This window comes from Calidris pugnax, unplaced genomic scaffold (genome assembly GCF_001431845.1).
Source record: "Calidris pugnax isolate Ruff unplaced genomic scaffold, ASM143184v1 scaffold252, whole genome shotgun sequence".
Lineage (NCBI taxonomy): Eukaryota > Metazoa > Chordata > Aves > Charadriiformes > Scolopacidae > Calidris > Calidris pugnax.
In genome coordinates this window covers 29,386-47,764 of record NW_015091118.1, presented here as the reverse complement: position 1 = coordinate 47,764, position 18,379 = coordinate 29,386, and the positions used below count along the sequence as shown (strand labels likewise).

General features: G+C 49.2%; 3 protein-coding genes and 1 long non-coding RNA gene across 9 annotated transcripts in view; 1 reads left to right on the top strand and 3 right to left on the bottom strand.

Annotated features, from left to right (window-relative positions):
• Positions 1–3,842, bottom strand: part of CREBZF (CREB/ATF bZIP transcription factor) — a 7,531-nt gene extending 3,689 nt beyond the window's left edge. Inside the window, 3 exon segments of the mRNA XM_014958254.1 lie at positions 1–71; positions 73–450; positions 3,762–3,842. The exon segment at positions 1–71 is cut by the window's left edge and continues 525 nt beyond it. Of these exon segments, the coding sequence (XP_014813740.1) occupies positions 1–71; positions 73–450; positions 3,762–3,842 (530 nt within the window).
• Positions 3,843–4,362: 520 nt separating this feature from the next.
• Positions 4,363–17,645, top strand: LOC106897584. The gene is made up of 3 exons (XR_001413788.1): positions 4,363–5,034; positions 9,173–9,424; positions 17,496–17,645. It is a non-coding gene; the product is annotated as an uncharacterized LOC106897584 (long non-coding RNA).
• Positions 6,778–9,146, bottom strand: CCDC89 (coiled-coil domain containing 89). The gene is made up of 2 exons (XM_014958321.1): positions 9,122–9,146; positions 6,778–7,895 (listed from the first exon to the last, which is right to left on the bottom strand). Exon 2 carries the CDS (start codon positions 7,882–7,884, stop codon positions 6,820–6,822), a length of 1,065 nt encoding a protein of 354 aa, XP_014813807.1. The 5' UTR covers positions 7,885–7,895; positions 9,122–9,146; the 3' UTR covers positions 6,778–6,819.
• Positions 13,148–18,379, bottom strand: part of SYTL2 (synaptotagmin like 2) — a 30,311-nt gene continuing 25,079 nt past the window's right edge. For 2 of the 6 annotated variants that reach the window (XM_014958314.1, XM_014958316.1), the window contains 3 exons: positions 17,573–17,672; positions 16,419–16,624; positions 13,148–14,497 (listed from right to left, as the gene is read on the bottom strand). In XM_014958314.1, coding sequence (XP_014813800.1) covers positions 14,352–14,497; positions 16,419–16,624; positions 17,573–17,672 — 452 coding nt within the window. In that variant the 3' untranslated portion in view covers positions 13,148–14,351. The remainder of the gene's footprint in view (positions 14,498–16,418; positions 16,625–17,572; positions 17,673–18,379) is intronic. The other 4 variants (XM_014958315.1, XM_014958317.1, XM_014958319.1 and 1 more) reach the window with 3 other exon arrangements.

Sequence of the window (18,379 nt, the reverse complement as noted above, 5' to 3'; positions counted from 1 at the left end):
CCCCCCCCCGCCGCTCCTCCGCCCCGCCGTCGCCGGCCTCTGGCCCGGGCCCGGCGGGGGAAGCGGCTCCGGTTCCCCACAGAAGCAGCCGCTCAGCTCCGCGTCTAGGTCCCAGTCCGGCCGGGCAGCCTCCAGCAGGTCTCCCAGCTCCAACCCCGGGAACCAGTCCTCTTGCTCCCACCCCTCCAGCGGGCCACCGGGCGCCTCCGCTTCCTTCTCCTGCCGCCGCGGCTCCAAGGCGCCCGCCTCCCGCCGCGGCGGCTGCTGTTGTTTGGGCCGCGCGGGCCCCGGATCCCCTTCCCCGCCGCCATCCCGTCCTCTCGGGGCCTGCCCCGCGCCGGCGAGCGGCCAGACGGCGCCCGTGTGTGTGAGGGCTTTTGAGGGTGTATGTGTGTGTGGAGGTTGTTTGGTGGGGGGAGGATGTGTGGGGTGTTTGAGGGGGCTGGCTGTCTGTGTGTGTGAAGGAAGTCTGTGTGTGTGAGGGTTAGTTGGGGGGTCAGGGAAAGGTCCTGTATTTGTGAGAGTTGAGGAAGTGTGTGAAGGTCTGTTTGTGTGAGGGTTGGTTTGGGGGGGGGGGCTTTTTTTTTTGTGTGTGAGGGCTTTTGAGGGGGTATGTGTGTGTGGAGGTTGTTTGGTGGGGGGAGGATGTGTGGGGTGTTTGAGGGGGCTGTCTGGCTTTATGTGTGAGGGTTGAGGGGTTGTGTGAAGGAAGTCTGTTTGTATGAGGGTTGGTTGGGGTGAGGGGCATCTGTGTGAGGGCTGTTTGGGGGGCGTAAGGTGTGTGAGGAGGGGTCTGTGTGTGTGTGAGGGTTAGTTGGGGGCGAGGGGAAGGTCCTGTATGTGTGAGAGGTGAGGGGGTGTGTGAAGGAGGTCTGTGGGAAGATAGGTTTATTGGGGGGAGAGGGGTGAGGAGTGTGTGTGAGGGCTTTTGAGGGGGTATGTGTGTGTGAAGGTTGTTTGGTGGGGGGGAGGATGTGTGGGGTTTTTGAGGGGGCTGTCTGTCTGTATGTGTGAGGGGTGAGGGGTTGTGTGAAGGAAGTCTGTTTGTATGAGGGTTGGTGGGGGTGAGGGGCATCTGTGTGAGGGCTGTTTGGGGGGCGTAAGGTGGGTGAGGAGGGGTCTGTGTGTGTGTGAGGGTTAGTTGGGGGTGAGGGAAAGGTCCTGTATGTGGGAGAGTTAAGGGGGGGTGTGAGGGAGGTCTGTGGGAAGGTAGGTTTTTGGGGGGGAGAGGGGTGAGGAGTGTGTGTGAGGGCTTTTGAGGGGGTATGTGTGTGTGAAGGTTGTTTGGTGGGGGGGAGGATGTGTGGGGTTTTTGAGGGGGCTGTCTGTCTGTATGTGTGAGGGGTGAGGGGTTGTGTGAAGGAAGTCTGTTTGTATGAGGGTTGGTGGGGGTGAGGGGCATCTGTGTGAGGGCTGTTTGGGGGGCGTAAGGTGGGTGAGGAGGGGTCTGTGTGTGTGTGAGGGTTAGTTGGGGGTGAGGGAAAGGTCCTGTATGTGGGAGAGTTAAGGGGGGGTGTGAGGGAGGTCTGTGGGAAGGTAGGTTTTTGGGGGGGAGAGGGGTGAGGAGTGTGTGTGAGGGCTTTTGAGGGGGTATGTGTGTGTGAAGGTTGTTTGGTGGGGGGGAGGATGTGTGGGGTTTTTGAGGGGGCTGTCTGTCTGTATGTGTGAGGGGTGAGGGGTTGTGTGAAGGAAGTCTGTTTGTATGAGGGTTGGTGGGGGTGAGGGGCATCTGTGTGAGGGCTGTTTGGGGGGCGTAAGGTGGGTGAGGAGGGGTCTGTGTGTGTGTGAGGGTTAGTTGGGGGTGAGGGAAAGGTCCTGTATGTGGGAGAGTTAAGGGGGGGTGTGAGGGAGGTCTGTGGGAAGGTAGGTTTTTGGGGGGGAGAGGGGTGAGGAGTGTGTGTGAGGGCTTTTGAGGGGGTATGTGTGTGTGAAGGTTGTTTGGTGGGGGGGAGGATGTGTGGGGTTTTTGAGGGGGCTGTCTGTCTGTATGTGTGAGGGGTGAGGGGTTGTGTGAAGGAAGTCTGTTTGTATGAGGGTTGGTGGGGGTGAGGGGCATCTGTGTGAGGGCTGTTTGGGGGGCGTAAGGTGGGTGAGGAGGGGTCTGTGTGTGTGTGAGGGTTAGTTGGGGGTGAGGGAAAGGTCCTGTATGTGGGAGAGTTAAGGGGGGGTGTGAGGGAGGTCTGTGGGAAGGTAGGTTTTTGGGGGGGAGAGGGGTGAGGAGTGTGTGTGAGGGCTTTTGAGGGGGTATGTGTGTGTGAAGGTTGTTTGGTGGGGGGGAGGATGTGTGGGGTTTTTGAGGGGGCTGTCTGTCTGTATGTGTGAGGGGTGAGGGGTTGTGTGAAGGAAGTCTGTTTGTATGAGGGTTGGTGGGGGTGAGGGGCATCTGTGTGAGGGCTGTTTGGGGGGCGTAAGGTGGGTGAGGAGGGGTCTGTGTGTGTGTGAGGGTTAGTTGGGGGTGAGGGAAAGGTCCTGTATGTGGGAGAGTTAAGGGGGGGTGTGAGGGAGGTCTGTGGGAAGGTAGGTTTTTGGGGGGGAGAGGGGTGAGGAGTGTGTGTGAGGGCTTTTGAGGGGGTATGTGTGTGTGAAGGTTGTTTGGTGGGGGGGAGGATGTGTGGGGTTTTTGAGGGGGCTGTCTGTCTGTATGTGTGAGGGGTGAGGGGTTGTGTGAAGGAAGTCTGTTTGTATGAGGGTTGGTGGGGGTGAGGGGCATCTGTGTGAGGGCTGTTTGGGGGGCGTAAGGTGGGTGAGGAGGGGTCTGTGTGTGTGTGAGGGTTAGTTGGGGGTGAGGGAAAGGTCCTGTATGTGGGAGAGTTAAGGGGGGGTGTGAGGGAGGTCTGTGGGAAGGTAGGTTTTTGGGGGGGAGAGGGGTGAGGAGTGTGTGTGAGGGCTTTTGAGGGGGTATGTGTGTGTGAAGGTTGTTTGGTGGGGGGGAGGATGTGTGGGGTTTTTGAGGGGGCTGTCTGTCTGTATGTGTGAGGGGTGAGGGGTTGTGTGAAGGAAGTCTGTTTGTATGAGGGTTGGTGGGGGTGAGGGGCATCTGTGTGAGGGCTGTTTGGGGGGCGTAAGGTGGGTGAGGAGGGGTCTGTGTGTGTGTGAGGGTTAGTTGGGGGTGAGGGAAAGGTCCTGTATGTGGGAGAGTTAAGGGGGGGTGTGAGGGAGGTCTGTGGGAAGGTAGGTTTTTGGGGGGGAGAGGGGTGAGGAGTGTGTGTGAGGGCTTTTGAGGGGGTATGTGTGTGTGAAGGTTGTTTGGTGGGGGGGAGGATGTGTGGGGTTTTTGAGGGGGCTGTCTGTCTGTATGTGTGAGGGTTGAGGGGTTGTGTGAAGGAAGTCTGTTTGTATGAGGGTTGGTTGGGGTGAGGGGCATCTGTGTGAGGGCTGTTTGGGGGGCGTAAGGTGTGTGAGGAGGGGTCTGTGTGTGTGTGAGGGTTAGTTGGGGGCGAGGGGAAGGTCCTGTATGTGTGAGAGTTGAGGGGGTGTTTGAAGGAGGTTTGTGGGGGAGAGGAGTGAGGAGTGTGTGTGAGGGCTTTTGAGGGTGTATGTGTGTGTGAAGGTTGTTTGGTGGGAGGGAAGGGTGTGTGGTTTGTTTGAGGGGCCAGGCTGTCTGTATGTGTGAGGGTTGAGGGGGTGTGTGAAGGGGGTCTGTTTGTGTGAGGGTTGGTTTAGGGGGGGGGTTGAGGAGTGTGTGTGAGGGCTTTTGAGGGTGTATGTGTGTGTGAAGGTTGTTTGGTGGGAGGGAAGGATGTGTGGTTTGTTTGAGGGGCCAGGCTGTCTGTATGTGTGAGGGTTGAGGGGTTGTGTGAAGGAAGTCTGTTTGTATGAGGGTTGGTTGGGGTGAGGGGCATCTGTGTGAGGGCTGTTTGGGGGGCGTAAGGTGTGTGAGGAGGGGTCTGTGTGTGTGTGAGGGTTAGTTGGGGGCGAGGGGAAGGTCCTGTATGTGTGAGAGGTGAGGGGGTGTGTGAAGGAGGTCTGTGGGAAGATAGGTTTATTGGGGGGAGAGGGGTAGGGAAGGTCCTGTATGTGTGAGGATTGAGGGCGTGTGTTCGTGTGATGGTTTGTTTTGGGGGGGGATAAGGGGGTGTGTGTGTGTGTGTGAGGGCTATTTGGGGGTGTGTAGGGTGTGTGAGGAGGGGTCTGTGTGCATGAGGGTTGTTTGGGGGTGAGGGGAAGGTCCTATGTGTGTGAAGGTTGTTGGGCGGGTGAGGGGTGTGTGTGAAAGTTGAAGGGGGGTGTGTGTGCGAGGGGATTGTTTGGGGCTGTGTGAGGTGTGTGTGTGTGGGGCCCTCTGTGAAGGATGTGAGTGAAGGGATGTGTGTGAGTGAGGAAGGGTGTGTGTGGTGGGTGGTGGAGGGGGGTGTGCAGGGTGTATGTGTGAGAGAGGTCTCACCCACAGACTCGGCCAAGGGAAGGCGAATGGCCCCAGGGAAGGTGGTGTTTTGGGGGCTTTCCTGCCAGAGCAGGGCAGGGGCTGGACTGGGGGTGTGTTGGGGTGTTCTGTCACACAGCGAGTGGGTGTCCTCTGCCCAGATTTAGACTATGTGGTACCTATTTTCAGGTGCTTTTGCAGTCACTGGAGGGAAACATGCACTCCTCGACTAATTAGAACAGAGTGGCCAACTAAAGTCCTACCCTGTTCCTTCCTCTCAGACCCCAGGCCTCGTTTGTAGCCTGGGTCAGTTGGTGTTTACAGTGCAGACGCCTGTGTTTAGATTAATTAAATGTGCACATGAGGTGGGCATGTCAGGGGGAAAAGGTGGGAGGATGTGGTCCATGAAAGTGGTGTGGAATGTCACTTGTAGGAGCCAGGATGAAATGAAAATCTATGGTTCTTCGTCCAGCAGGTAGTGGAGCAGTAATTCTCACCTGGCTTTGTTCCAGGAGAGGCTGGAGAAGTTCAGAAGATGAGTCGATTGAGAGCTACTACTTATTTAGAAGCCACATCTGGTTCAGCAAGTCCTTGAGATGAACTGGTCACGAGCTGGAGGATCTTCTGGCCGTTTCTGTACACTTCTGGACACGGGGCTCAACGGATGCCAGGTTTGATGCGATGCTGCTGCTTCATAGATACTCAGGACCAAGAGCTACCCAAACCACTACCCGTTCAGTTACCCCAAGTTATGTGTACACACACAGGGTGTGTATACACACACACACACACACAGGGTGTGTATACACACACACACAAGGTACATATACACACACACAGACACTGGGAAAGAACCTGGGGAGCTCCGGAGGCAGCTGCCTACAGCTCAAGTGGAGGATACCGTTTGGCCCATCATGTTTTTTCTGTTGGAGAGTTAAAAAGAAGGAGCTAAACTCAGCAGCCAAACACCTCCTCCGTGGCTGAGCGAGAGGCAGGAGGGAGTGCTGACAGGAAAGGGAAAGACTTATTTTTTTGTCAAAAGCTGCCAGGCATACACCCTTGCATTTTGTGCATTCGTGCTATTTTCTCTACAGAAAAACACCCAATAAACCGAAAACGCTTAAACGGGCAGAACATCTAGAACCTCAGCCTGTTTCAAAGACCATTGAAATCACCCAGAGACCTGTCGATGTATTTTGAGCTGAACAGGGATATAAATCATGGTTTTAGTTTTATTTAACGTCATAGCAACTGTGGAAATGCACGAGGCTGCCAGACAGTGGTACACAGTAATTTGCTTGAGTGTCAGGTGTCGTAATATCGTTACTGTTCTGACCTGTTCAGCTGCTGAATCCTGACTCTTTGTGACAGTGACATTACAAGGTGGGATTTCTCTCTTGGAGCCGCAGTGTAACCTCTTCCATGCCCAGCCTTTGCTGAACTTCAAGGGAGAATCAAATGCAAAAGGCTAAGGGTTGGAGCTTTGGTCTGTTGTGGAAAATAACATGCTTTTAACTGTAAAAAAATTAAAATCTATGATACAGCACAGGTTGGAACTAAATAAATTCATATTTTACGTTTTCCACCCTAATCTCTCATGTCACAGGTTTGACTAGTTCAACAGTCCCCGCTCAGCTTTAACATAGAATCATAGAATCATTGAGGTTGGAAGAGACCCTTGGGATCATCGAGTCCAACCATCTACCCTACTCTACAAAGTCCTCCCCTACACCATATCCCTCAGCACTGCATCTAAACAGCCTTTAAACACAGCCAGGGATGGTGACTCAACCACCTCCCTGGGCAGCCTGTTCCAATGCCCTATCACTCTTTTGGTGAAAAATTCTTTCCTAATGTTCAATCTAAACCTACCCTGTTGGAGCTTGAAGCCATTCCCTCTCGTTCTGTCACTAATTACCTGTGAGAAGAGACCAGCACCAACCTCTCTACAGTGTCCTTTCAAGTAGTTGTAGAGAGTGATGAGGTCTCCCCTCAGCCTCCTCTTCCTCATACTAAACAGCCCCAGCTCCTTCAGCCGTTCTTCATATGATTTGTCTTCCAGGCCCTTCACCAGCTTCGTTGCCCTCCTCTGCACTCGCTCCAGCACCTCGATATCTCTCTTGTATTGAGGTGCCCAGAACTGGACACAATACTCGAGGTGTGACCTCACCAGTGCTGAGTACAGGGGCACAATCACCTCCCTACTTCTGCTGGTCACACTATTTTTGATACAAGCCAGAATGCCATTGGCTTTCTTGGCTCTTGCTTAGGTAAAAGCGTAACAAAAAAAAAAAAAGGCTAGAGAACAGTCCTTTGAGGAGGATTTAAGGTGGTAAGTACTTTACAGAGAAACCAGAAGATGCTGTCGTGGACAGGAAAAGAGCGCGGTGGTGCGTTGCGGTGGTGCGGTGCAGTCGAGGCACCTGCCGAGACCAGAACAGAGGGGAAAGCGGCCGTTACAAACTAAAATGACGGAGTTCGACATTCAGCGCTTTTTCTTTGGTCAGTAAATCCATACTATGCTCTCTGTAAGCCTTGAACTGCAGCAAGAGTTGGTCGTAGGCCTGCTTGCTGCTTTCCAGCTGTCCTTGGAGCTCTTGGACCTTCAGATCGTTGTCCACCACCGCCTCTTTGGCGAGCCGCTTTGCCGCTCTCTGCCTGGCTTTCTTGGCAGCCTCCAGCTTCTTCCCCAGCTGCTCCATTTCCCGTTGCTTGTCTTGCAGGGCTTTGCCCCTCTCCGTGGCCAGGTTCAGCAGGCTCTCTTTCTCCTTGTTTGCCTTCTGCAGCTTGGCCTGCAGCTCGCTGCCCTGAGCCTGCCGCTGACTCTCTGCCTGCTCCAGCTGCGCCACGGTTTGGTGGTGCTTCTCCTGCAGGCGTTGCAGCTGGTTTTTCAATGAATCGACTTCCCGGGCGTAGGCGCTGGCTTGCTGGCTCTGAGCTTCCAGCAGCTCCTTTTCTCTCTCCTGGGCCCTGCGACTCTGGGAAGCACATTTCTCCTGTAAGGAGTCTAACTGCTCTGAGAGCTTTCTGGCCTGGACGATGAGCTGGAGCACTTCAGCTTCCTTCTCCTTCACACTCTGGCTGAAGAGCGCTTTGTTCTCCTGCTGCAGGCGCTTGTTCTCCTCCAGCAGCTCCATGTGCCGTTTCCTGTGTTCGTTCTTGAACTGGATCATTTTTTCATGGTTGTTGGCCAGATCCTTGAAGCGTTCCTCCAGTTGCTGAATCCGTTGGGTCTGGGTTTTCATTTTGATGGCATCCTCTGTCCTCAGTTTCTCCAGCTCCATGTTGAGCTGCTCCAGGTCTCTGCAGGGTTTGCGCATGTCGTCTGCTTTTTTCTTCAGTATGCAGATGAGGTGGTGCTGCTGTTCCAGGCGCGAATGCAGCAGATCCTTCTCACTCTTTTCCTCCCCGGGGCTCTCGCAGAGTTCCTCCAGGCCTTTTGTCACACCTTCCGTGTCTTCACCCATCTCTGGATCACTCGTGGTGGTGCCCATCCCTGCCTCCCTCTCGTCCTGAGCCATGGAGCCCCTGTCTGACATAAAGACGAGATTAAAATTTTGTAGCGACTGCTTGTTTTAATGACATTCAGCATAATTAAGCAGCACCCAGTGGCTGTGTGGCCGGTGTCACTGCCATGAGCTGCTGGAGTGTCTCTGGAAGGGCAGAGAAACTGGTGGGGGGGGGGGACAGGACAGCCCAAAACCAACGGTGGCCTGCAGCCCTCCTCCCCCTGCTTCGGCCAGGCACACCGAGGAGAGGGATGCCAGGCTCCATGCTGCAGAAGCAAAGAATGTAGGCTTAATACTTATGCAAGCCTATTCATTTGCTGATTGCTAGCTTTGCTAATTATTCCTTCTCAAAGCGCTGTTGTTGTAGCTACAAGAAATACCATTATATTTAGGTAAAAAGCTTGTAAGTGATAAAGCTGTAAATAATTACTTAAGCAATCCTTTTCCTCTGCCTTTGTTTTTCCTCTACAGATCTGGTATTATAAATGCGAGTAAAACATGAAGGGTTACATCCAACTTTTAATTGATTTTTAAGATTTTAGTAGTATAGTGCTCATTAAAAGTAACTGAATAGCCCTATCCCCCACTTAGAGATTTCTTAATAAAATAAAAGATCTATACAATGCTAATAATTACTGAATGCCCTGTGATACAAAGGCTTTGTGTCTGGAGGAGTGGTTGGTAATTTGAGTTTTGACCCTGATTTGCAATAAGGCAAAACTCAAATTACCAACCATTATTTGCAATAGGGGAAATCAGGCATTTTAGGCAGTAAATTGGGCATGTAATTCCAAAAGTCTGGTTCCTTGTGCAAAATTTAAGGAAATATTTTATATGACACCGGCACCAGAATCATTATTGGTGCCTAATGATCTGGCACGCTACCCAGATTTGTGAAAAGTTAGCCTAAAACTGAGGTGTGAGTTGTGCATTCACACACAGACCTGGAATTCCTGGGTGGACTGGAGGTGAAGATGGGATGTGGGAAGGAGCCAGCTGAAAGGAAGAGTGGAAAATAACGTACAGTGGGAATGAAGTGAGGCCCGTGCAACCTCCGAGCTGTGGGGCAGTGACCGTCATTAGGGATGGTACCTCTCTCCACCACCCTGCACCCCCCAAACCCCTGTTGTTCCCCTGGATCCTGCCAAAACACCCAGAAAGAACAGAGGGGGAAGGACTAAAAGGTTCAGGCCATCCGGTGGGGACACAATGAAGAGCAGGGTTTAAGAAGAGAAAAATGTTTTCTTACCAGGTGTTTTCTTTCCCCCCCGTCCTGTTTGTTGCCACTTCTGTCTCCAAGGAGATAAGAGGCTGAACCCAGTCACCCCAGTGCTCGTGCCAGTTGGGACTGGGCCAGCCACGCCAGAGTGGCTGAAAGAGCAGAGAGTGTTTCTTAGCGAACAGAACACCTGCTGACGCTCTCGGAGGCACCTGGATTTGGGACAGGGAAGAGGATTTCCAGAAGTCTCTGAACTTGCCAGAAGCCCTGCGTGGGCTGGAGGAGATCAGGACAGCAGGCTCCCACCTTCTCAGAACGCGCCGAAGGTCCACAGTAAGTACAGACTCAGCCCTTCCCATAAAAAACTTGCAACTTCATTCGGCAGTTAACGAAAAAATCTGTTAGATAGGAGCAGAAGGGAATAAAAAAACGTAGAGGTGGGAAGAAAAATATGAGCTGGCAGTGTGCCCAGGTGGCCAAGAAAGCCAACGGCATCCTGGCTTGTATTAGAAATAGTGTGACCAGCAGAAGTAGGGAGGTGATTGTGCCCCTGTACTCAGCACTGGTGAGGCCACACCTGGAGTATTGTGTCCAGTTTTGGGCACCTCAATACAAGAGAGATATCGAGGTGCTGGAGCGAGTGCAGGGGAGGGCAACGAAGCTGGTGAAGGGCCTAGAAGACAAATCATATGAAGAGCGGCTGAAGGAGCTGGGGCTGTTCAGTATGAGGAAGAGGAGGCTGAGGGGAGACCTCATCACTCTCTACAACTACTTGAAAGGACACTGTAGAGAGGTTGGTGCTGGTCTCTTCTCACAGGTAATTAACAATAGAACAAGAGGGAATGGCTTCAAGCTCCAACAGGGTAGGTTTAGATTGAACATCAGGAAGGAATTTTTCACAGAGAGAGTGATAGGGCATTGGAACAGGCTGCCCAGGGAGGTGGTTGAGTCACCATCCCTGGCTGTGTTTAAGGGACGTTTAGATGCGGTACTGAGGGATATGGTGTAGGGGAGGACTTTGTAGAGTAGGGTAGATGGTTGGACTCGGTGATCCCAAGGGTCTCTTCCAACCTCAATGATTCTATGATTCTATGAAAAAGGTGCAGGTTTCGCTGACTCCAGTGGGAAAGGCAAAGAGGAGCGAGTGAAGCGAAGGAGGTGAAGCTGAGATGACAAGGAGGGCTCAGGACCAGATCTTGCAATGGGCAGCGGTGCCAGCTCGGGTTGGCGGCTGTACCCGCAGAAAAGGGAGGAGGAAAAAGGAGTGGAAGGTTTCTGAAATGCAGGGCGTGGAAGGAGAGCTGGCACTTTGAAGCCTGGTTGATAGGTAAAGAGGGTGTAATTTAGAACTTATATAGATGCTTATATATGTGCATATACACATGTATGTACCAAAAACCCCCATTCTGGCCTTAAGCAAAGATGAGCTTGTAAAGTGGAGGAAAGTGTTTCCCAAGTGGTGTGTTTCTCCCGTTTCTCTGGGCAAGGATGAATATACACAAAGGCATTTTAGGATTATAGTTGCTTTTTCATAAAGGTGAACTGGAATTAAAAATCAAAGCATAGCTATCAATTTATGGAACAGCCCTTTAGTGAGAAATTAACTAGACACCTTTAAAGTTTTTGTTGGGGATGACTAAAGCCTTTCCTTGTGATTGTAAAGTGAAGAGACCAGTTTCTTGAAACTTTTTGTCCTGATCAACTTCATAAACTTGCATCTCTCTATCAGCGTGTTACGGACCTGGGGCACATTGCTGTAGTTGGGAGTGACTGACTGGTGAAAAGCTGTGTTTGTAACGTGATCAGTGTTCAGAGGGATGCCAAAAAATATCAATAACCTTTTTTTTAAAAAGTGTGTTTTGTATTATTTCAGTTAGATATTTTCAGTACAGAATCCCTGCTGGTTTACATGATTAGATGCAGCCATTACCTTCAAGTACTCTTTAATAAAGCAACAAGATATTCTTTAGCAGGAGGTGAAATTGTAATATCATTAAATCCTATAGCGTAATCAAAGTATTTTTCCTACTGATAAAGCAGCTTTGGTTGTTATCTTCCCTTCTACTGCACTTCATCTCACCAGGACAACTGGGACTTCTCTTGTGTATGACAACAGTAACAAAAGATAAGCACAGGTGCTGAGTTAAAGATCTGTAGCTTGATGCATACTCAGTGATAACAACTTTAAAATACTTAGTGTTGTTAAGTGCCAGTACGCTTTTCAGAGGTGCTGCTGTCGCTGCCTCCACTGACCTCCTGGAAAATTTGGAAGCACTTTTGTGTGTGGTGACAACTGTCCTTAGAGGTTCACCTCTAACAGTCTCCATTTTCTGAACGTGCTGAAAAAAGGTATTAAAAACTGGGGAGGAACGCTGAATTTTTGTACTAAAGGGCCTGCTTTGTTACTTGGCTCAGTTTCGTAGTTGATCTAGATGAGTACATAATACTGCTGTGCCATTAGTTAATAACACTAATTAAGATTTACTTGTGCACTGCAATTCTAATTATGTTCAGGTAGCTTTTCAAAATGTAAACTGAGTTTTGCTCTATTTAGTGTAGCGGTAAACGGTGTCTTTTGAGATAATGCCAAAATGCTGTGTCTGGCTGTAGGATGGTGGGAGAGAGAGTAGTGAGAGAACAGATCACGGAATTGTCAGAGTTGGAAGGAACCTCTATAGAGATCATCCAGTCCAACTCCTCTGCCAAAGCAGGGTTGCCCAGAGCACATCACTCAGGGCTGCATCCAGGTGGGTCTTGAAAGTCTCCAGAGAAGGGGACTCCACACCCTCCCTGGGCAGCCTGTTCCAGGGCTCTGGCACCTTCACCATAAAGAAGTTCTTCCTCATATTTGAGTGGAACTTCCCATGTTCCAGCTTGTGCCCGTTGCCCCTCGTCCTGTCACTGGAAACCACTGAAAAGAGTCTGGCTCCAACATCCTTCAACCCACCTTTAGATACTTGTCAGCATAGATAAGGTCTCCCCTCAGCCTTCTCTTCTCCCTTCCCTCATAAGGGAGGTGCTCTAATCCCTTAATCATCTTGGTTGCCCTTCGCTGGACTCTCTCCAGTAGTTCCCTGTCCCTCTTGAACTGGGGAGCCCAGAACTGGAGGCAGTATTCCAGTTGTGGCCTCACCAGTGCAGAGTAGAGGGGGAGAATGACCTCCCTCAACCTGCTGGCCACACTCTTCCCTGTGCAGCCCAGGGTTCCATTGGCCCTGTTGGGGCCAATGGACATCGCTGGCCCATGGATAGTTTACTGTCCACCAGGACCCCAGATCCTTCTCCTCAGCAGTGCTTTCCAGAAGATCCACCCCTAACCTGTATTGGTGCCTGGGGTTCTTCCTCCCCAGGTGCAGGACCCTACATTTGCCCTTGTTGAACTTCATTAGGTTCTTCTCTGCCCAGCTCTCCAGCCTGGCCAGGTCACACTGGATGGTGGCACAGATGTTCTGCTTCTCCCTGGTCCTACAAGAATACTGGTGTGTGTGGTGGATGGTGGCACAGATGTTCTGCTTCTCCCTGGTCATACTCTTGTGTGTGTGTGTGTGTGTGTGTGTGTATCTGGCCAAGTGGCCTCTATAGCAGCCACTGGTCTCACCTGGAACACCCCAAGACCGACAGCCTCTTTGGGCAGTTGGAAGCTCCACAGGTGCCTGGTCTGTGAGAGAGGAAGTGGTTTCCCCGGCGGGGTGACCAGCACCTTTCCTTTTGCCATTCATAATGTGTAATAAAAACCGAGCAGCATTTACATGTCTCTGATGAAATTAAGCATCTGAGTTGGAGCTGTGTAGAGCCCCCTTCTCCTCTAACTGAGGTGTGAGATTTCAGGTCTCCCCTAGCGGGGTGACCAGTGCCTTTCCTTTTTCCCATTCATAATGTGTAATAAAAACCAAGCAGCATTTACATGTGTCTGATGAAATTAAGCATCTGAGTTGGAGCTGTGAAGAGCCCCCTTCTCTAACTGAGGTGTGAGATTTCCTCTCTGATGAAATTAAGCATCTGAGTTGGAGCTGTGTAGAGCCCCCTTCTCCTCTAACTGAGGTGTGAGATTTCACCAGCTTTCAGGCTTACACAGAGCAAATAAATGTGCATTTATTGTCAGAAATCTTTTCTGCCTGCTCTCTGTTACATCACATGCTGAATTGCCAACATAAAACACTGGCTTTTTATAAACACTGAATTCCTATTTAGCTTTAATAGGCTGCTTTTATTAAAAAAAAACAAACCAAACTTAATACATTTTTGTCTTTTAGGCATTTATCTTTGGAAGCAGGCAGTTCTACAGGTTACATCCACCCTACGCTGCAAAGCTGCCCAAGCCCAGAGCCCCGTAATCCCCGCGCTCTCCCAGCGGTGGCGCTGAAGCACAGATAAAGAACTTTTTTGCGAAAAACCGAGGTGACAGAGAGAGGTACAGAGTGCTCTTTACAGAATAAATACCCAACGTACTTGTCGGCACCAAAATTGGCAGGTTTAGCCTCTTCAGAGTAGCGTTTGAATAAAGGAAAAGGTTTGATTCCTACGCCTTCAGCATGTAAGGGGAAAGTTTGTATACGAGCAAGACAATTAACACACATATAAACCAACTTTTTATAATCCTAATTTCCTACAGTAAATTAAAATTAACAATCCTCTGCACCCTGCAGAGCAGGACATGGACAGTACCGCTTCGTGTAATGCTTCTTTCCTTAAAGAAGCGATTTTCATATCCTAGAAATGTGCAACTACAGCTATAGGAACTTTCAAAAAAAAGAAATTATAAAATTCTTCATGCTCCTGTTCCTCGCTGGAGAGATCTGAGATGCCATAATGAGGTTACAGATACTTAACGAGCGTGAACAAAACGCCCCCTGTTGCTATCTTATGATGCTTCTTGAGCAATCCCAGGAGTGGACAGAGAGAGGGGACTTGTTCTTCTTTTTCTGCTGGTAATTTAGATTATTTAAGGGAGCAGCAACACTTCAGTTCGGCAGCACAAACATCCAGGTGTCACGGCTACCTCCACCACTGAATTCTGCAGGTGCCTTCTTCCTTGAAGCAATTTTTAGTGAATAAAAGACTCCTTTAAATTTACGTACTAATCTGCAGGCAGAAGTTTAATTTGAAATACGAAGTGACATTTGACAGAACAAAACCAGAGCAGCAACAGAGCAGAGACTCTCAAAAGAGTGACTGAGTTCCTCTTCCGAGTTCCACTCCCATTCCTTAGATTTCATTCCCAAGGGTGGTTATTTTTGACACTAGCAATTTAAAAGCCACCTTATTTTGTCAATTTGGCAACCATTAGCATCCGGAGAGGTAGCGTGTCTTCTATCCACGTGTTTGGTGAGTTTATCATCTTCTCCCAAAGGGCGGTTTCGTCTGAAGTTGAATCCATCCACTCTACCGTGGTTCCGTAGCTTTTGCCTAGAAAAAAGTCAGATTTAAGGAAAACTTTACTTAATGTGCTGTGGAGTTGGGAATCAAATCTGCCTGTCTTCTAAAACACTTTCACCTCCTCAGGTGGCTGACCCAGTACTTTGAAGATCCAGTTCTACGTTTTTACACTTGAACAATTCTGTCAAATACAATTAATGACAGTCCCACGCAGAAACTACCTCATCTTTTTCCGGATCCCTTGGTATCCTTAGTCTTTTTTTCACAACCCCAAGGAGACAGATATAGGGGCCATTAACAGCTGAGAGGGTTTAAGAATAAAACAGGACACTGATTTTGTACTGAAATACAACCTTGGGTACTCTCAGATTCAAATTGAGATTTACTGTCCTAATCTGTGTATTTTAGGATATTCAGAGAATTATCGAATTGTCTGGGTTGGAAGGGGTCTTTAAGATCATCTAGTCCAACCAGCAACCTAACTGATAAAAAAAACCCATCACTAAACCATGTCACTAAGCTCTATGTCAGCCTGTCTTTTGAACACCTCCAGGGATGGTGCCTCAACCCCTTCCCTGGGCAGCCCACTCCAATGTCTGATGACCCTTTCAGTGTCAAAATGTTTCCTAATATCCAGCCTGAACCTCCCCTGGTGCAACTTGAGGCCATTTCCTCTTGTCCTATCACCTGTGACTTGGGAGAAGAGACCGACCCCCACCTCTCTACACCCTCCTTTCAGGGAGTTGTAGAGAGCAATAAGGTCTCCCCTCAGCCTCCTTTTCTCCAGACTGAACACCCCCAGCTCCCTCAGCCTCTCCTCATAAGATGTGTTCTCCAGACCCCTCACCAGCTCCATTGTAATTCTCTGGACCCGCTCCAGCCCCTCTATGTCTTTTTTGTGGTGAGGGGCCCAAAACTGGGCACAGCCCTCGAGGTGGGGCCTCACCAGTGCCCAGTACAGGGGGACCATCACCTCCCGAGTCCTGGTTATTCTGGTGAACTGTGCAAGAGGCCAGTTTGGGAGAAGACAGGGGGACCATCACCTCCCGAGTCCTGCTTATTCTGGTGAACCATGCAAGAGGCCAGTTTGGGAGAAATTAATTTTTCTTGCATGTGCTTGGAAAGGCTCCAAACACAACCCCTCCCTTGGACCAGAGAGGGCAATTAAAGTGACAAATATAATGAAAACATAGAATTCTTCTATCTGCACATCTCATACTGCCCTTCTGCTAAAAACTTGTTTGCATTTAGGTTTCCTGTAGAACATCTTCAAATCTTATCACACATTCCTGATCTGTCCTTTTATCCCCACCCCATACTGTCTTTGCACCCCATACCTTGGTTTTGCATGTGTAAGTTTCTCAGACGTTATCAAGATTTTGGGTGCAGGAAGAGCATATTTTGTACTTCAAACAGCAGCAGCTACAACGTACGGGCAGACAAAGGTTGATTTCTAATATTTCTCCTTACTTCTCAGCCATCCTAAACCCCCTTGACACTGCTGTTACTTACATTTCAGGATCTGTGCTGAAGAACAGGGAAGTTACTGAATGAAAGTCTTCAGTAAATAACTGCAAGGCTGTCTTTGCACCCCATACCTTGGTTTTGCATGTGTAAGTTTCTCAGACGTTATCAAGATTTTGGGTGCAGGAAGAGCATATTTTGTACTTCAAACAGCAGCAGCTACAACGTACGGGCAGACAAAGGTTGATTTCTAATATTTCTCCTTACTTCTCAGCCATCCTAAACCCCCTTGACACTGCTGTTACTTACATTTCAGGATCTGTGCTGAAGAACAGGGAAGTTACTGAATGAAAGTCTTCAGTAAATAACTGCAAGGCTGTTCAGCAATCACAGAATTGCAAAAAAAAAGAAGAAAGAGAAAGGAAAGGGAAAAAAAGGAGAGACTGTAGTTTGTAAATTAAGGGTTAATGTGTTAATTGTGTGGTACCTGTCCCAAGGCCTATCCTGAGACCTCCCAGAAAGTGGTTGGCCAGTTTGTTGTGATCCCAGACCGTGAGTTCGACACAGGCTTCTTTCAGATCTTCTGGTCTGAAGCCATCATAGACCATGGTGTGGTTGAACACTGGGTTCGTCGTTTTTGCCACCGTTCTTGTTTTCTGGCGACTTTTCCTGCTCGTGTCTGGAAGAATGGTGCTGCAGGAAGAAAAAGCATTGTCAGTTTGCACTTAGAATAGAATCATAGAATCATTGAGGTTGGAAGAGACCCTTGGGATCATCGAGTCCAACCATCTACCCTACTCTACAAAGTCCTCCCCTACACCATGTCCCTCAGTACCGCATCTAAACGTCCCTTAAACACAGCCAGGGATGGTGACTCCACCACCTCCCTGGGCAGCCTGTTCCAATGCCCTATGGGAGAACAAAAACCCCAGAGGCCTTAGAAAGCCAAGCACAGCAGCAACGTGTACCTCCAACGGGGTGTGGGACGTACTGGAGGGCTAGTTTCATCTCCCCTCTGCTTTCTAGTTCAAGAGCTGTTGTTGAAGTCTGAAATTTAAGAAGAAAAAAAAAAAACAAAACAAAACATAAATCTCAAACCTTGCAGTTCACACACTGTTTCCTACACAAAGGTTTCCACTGGGAGAAACTGGACTTTACATGAGGAGAGTTTGGTTTTTTTCTCGTTTCCTTATCCGTTAGTCTTCCTTTGGTTTACAGCACATGAGAGATTTTAGGGCAAGTTTAACCATCTGACATGGCCTCAGGTACACAGCTCTCCCACTAAAGTGGAAAACAAGACCCAGGAGACACCAAAAGGCTTCGATGGCGCATCCTTTCCACGGCTGTGCACTTATTTAAAACTAGAACAAACGCTCCTTCAACCAGGAAACTTACTCTTTGCACAACAGAAAGTGAGCTTCAATGAACTCTTTTCTGTAGGAATGTTGGGATCTAAAAATCAGCCTCAACAAGAGTTATCTTGCAAAAAGGCACAAGAATATGTCACTTCATAGAGAGTCAGGGACCAGAGTCAGAAAATAACGAGGTGGTTTTGAATTTGAAGGTAGAAAAATGAAGAGAAGATAAGAAGAAAGCACATTAGGCCCCCATGTTTGATGACTTCACAACCACAGTTCTTACCACTTAATAAAAGAGTTGAGCCTGTTGCCTCTCAGAAGAGGAAGGTCATGGCATTCCTTCACCCAGATGTGGACCTCACCAGTGGATTGAGTCTTCTTTCCTGTAAAAATAAAAGAAAACATCTAATTATGCCTTGTATATCCCTTTTTCAAGTAATTTCTATGGATGGAGCAGTTCTGCCCATGTGTAGCCGTGATATCCAGCCTAGATTCTCATCATCTCCCATCATAATTCCCCATTCCTCCCTGCACCCTGGAAGCTGCCATCTTCACCCCATCAAAGGGCTGCAAATCACATCACGCCCTTATTCCTACAATGACTTTTCTTCTAGTTACAACTGAACAAATACAAGCTACTGGCCTTCTCTTTCCAAGCCTCCTAGATCAAGAGATCTTCAACCCATGTGATGTTCACATTTATTGGCACTTGTGCTTTCAAATAAACTCCTTTGTGCTCTTAATGTATTTGACTCTTACTGACTGGCTGGATTAAAGACCTGGCCTGGCTTTACTGTCACATCAGCCAGTTACCAGCTGCCAGACAAGATGGTCGCACCGCTATGAACTGCTGCATTCTAAATCCTAATTACTATTTTCTACTTCTAATATTGCTTGAGTTTAGTGCGTTGCCATTATTTATTTAGCAAATGGCAGCACCTGCCTGGCAATTTCTAATCTCTAAAATTATTAGGGAGAAAACACGATTTTGTTACACACACAGCCTGCATTGCACAGCTGAGACTATAACGATGAGGTGATTTCTTCTGTAGTAACATTAAATACAACAGAAGATCCTAAAGTGAAAGTG

Bases quoted from the DNA above. Each gene is read 5' to 3' on its own strand.
- CCDC89 (XM_014958321.1), bottom strand. From the start codon at position 7,884: ATGGCTCAGGACGAGAGGGAGGCAGGGATGGGCACCACCACGAGTGAT.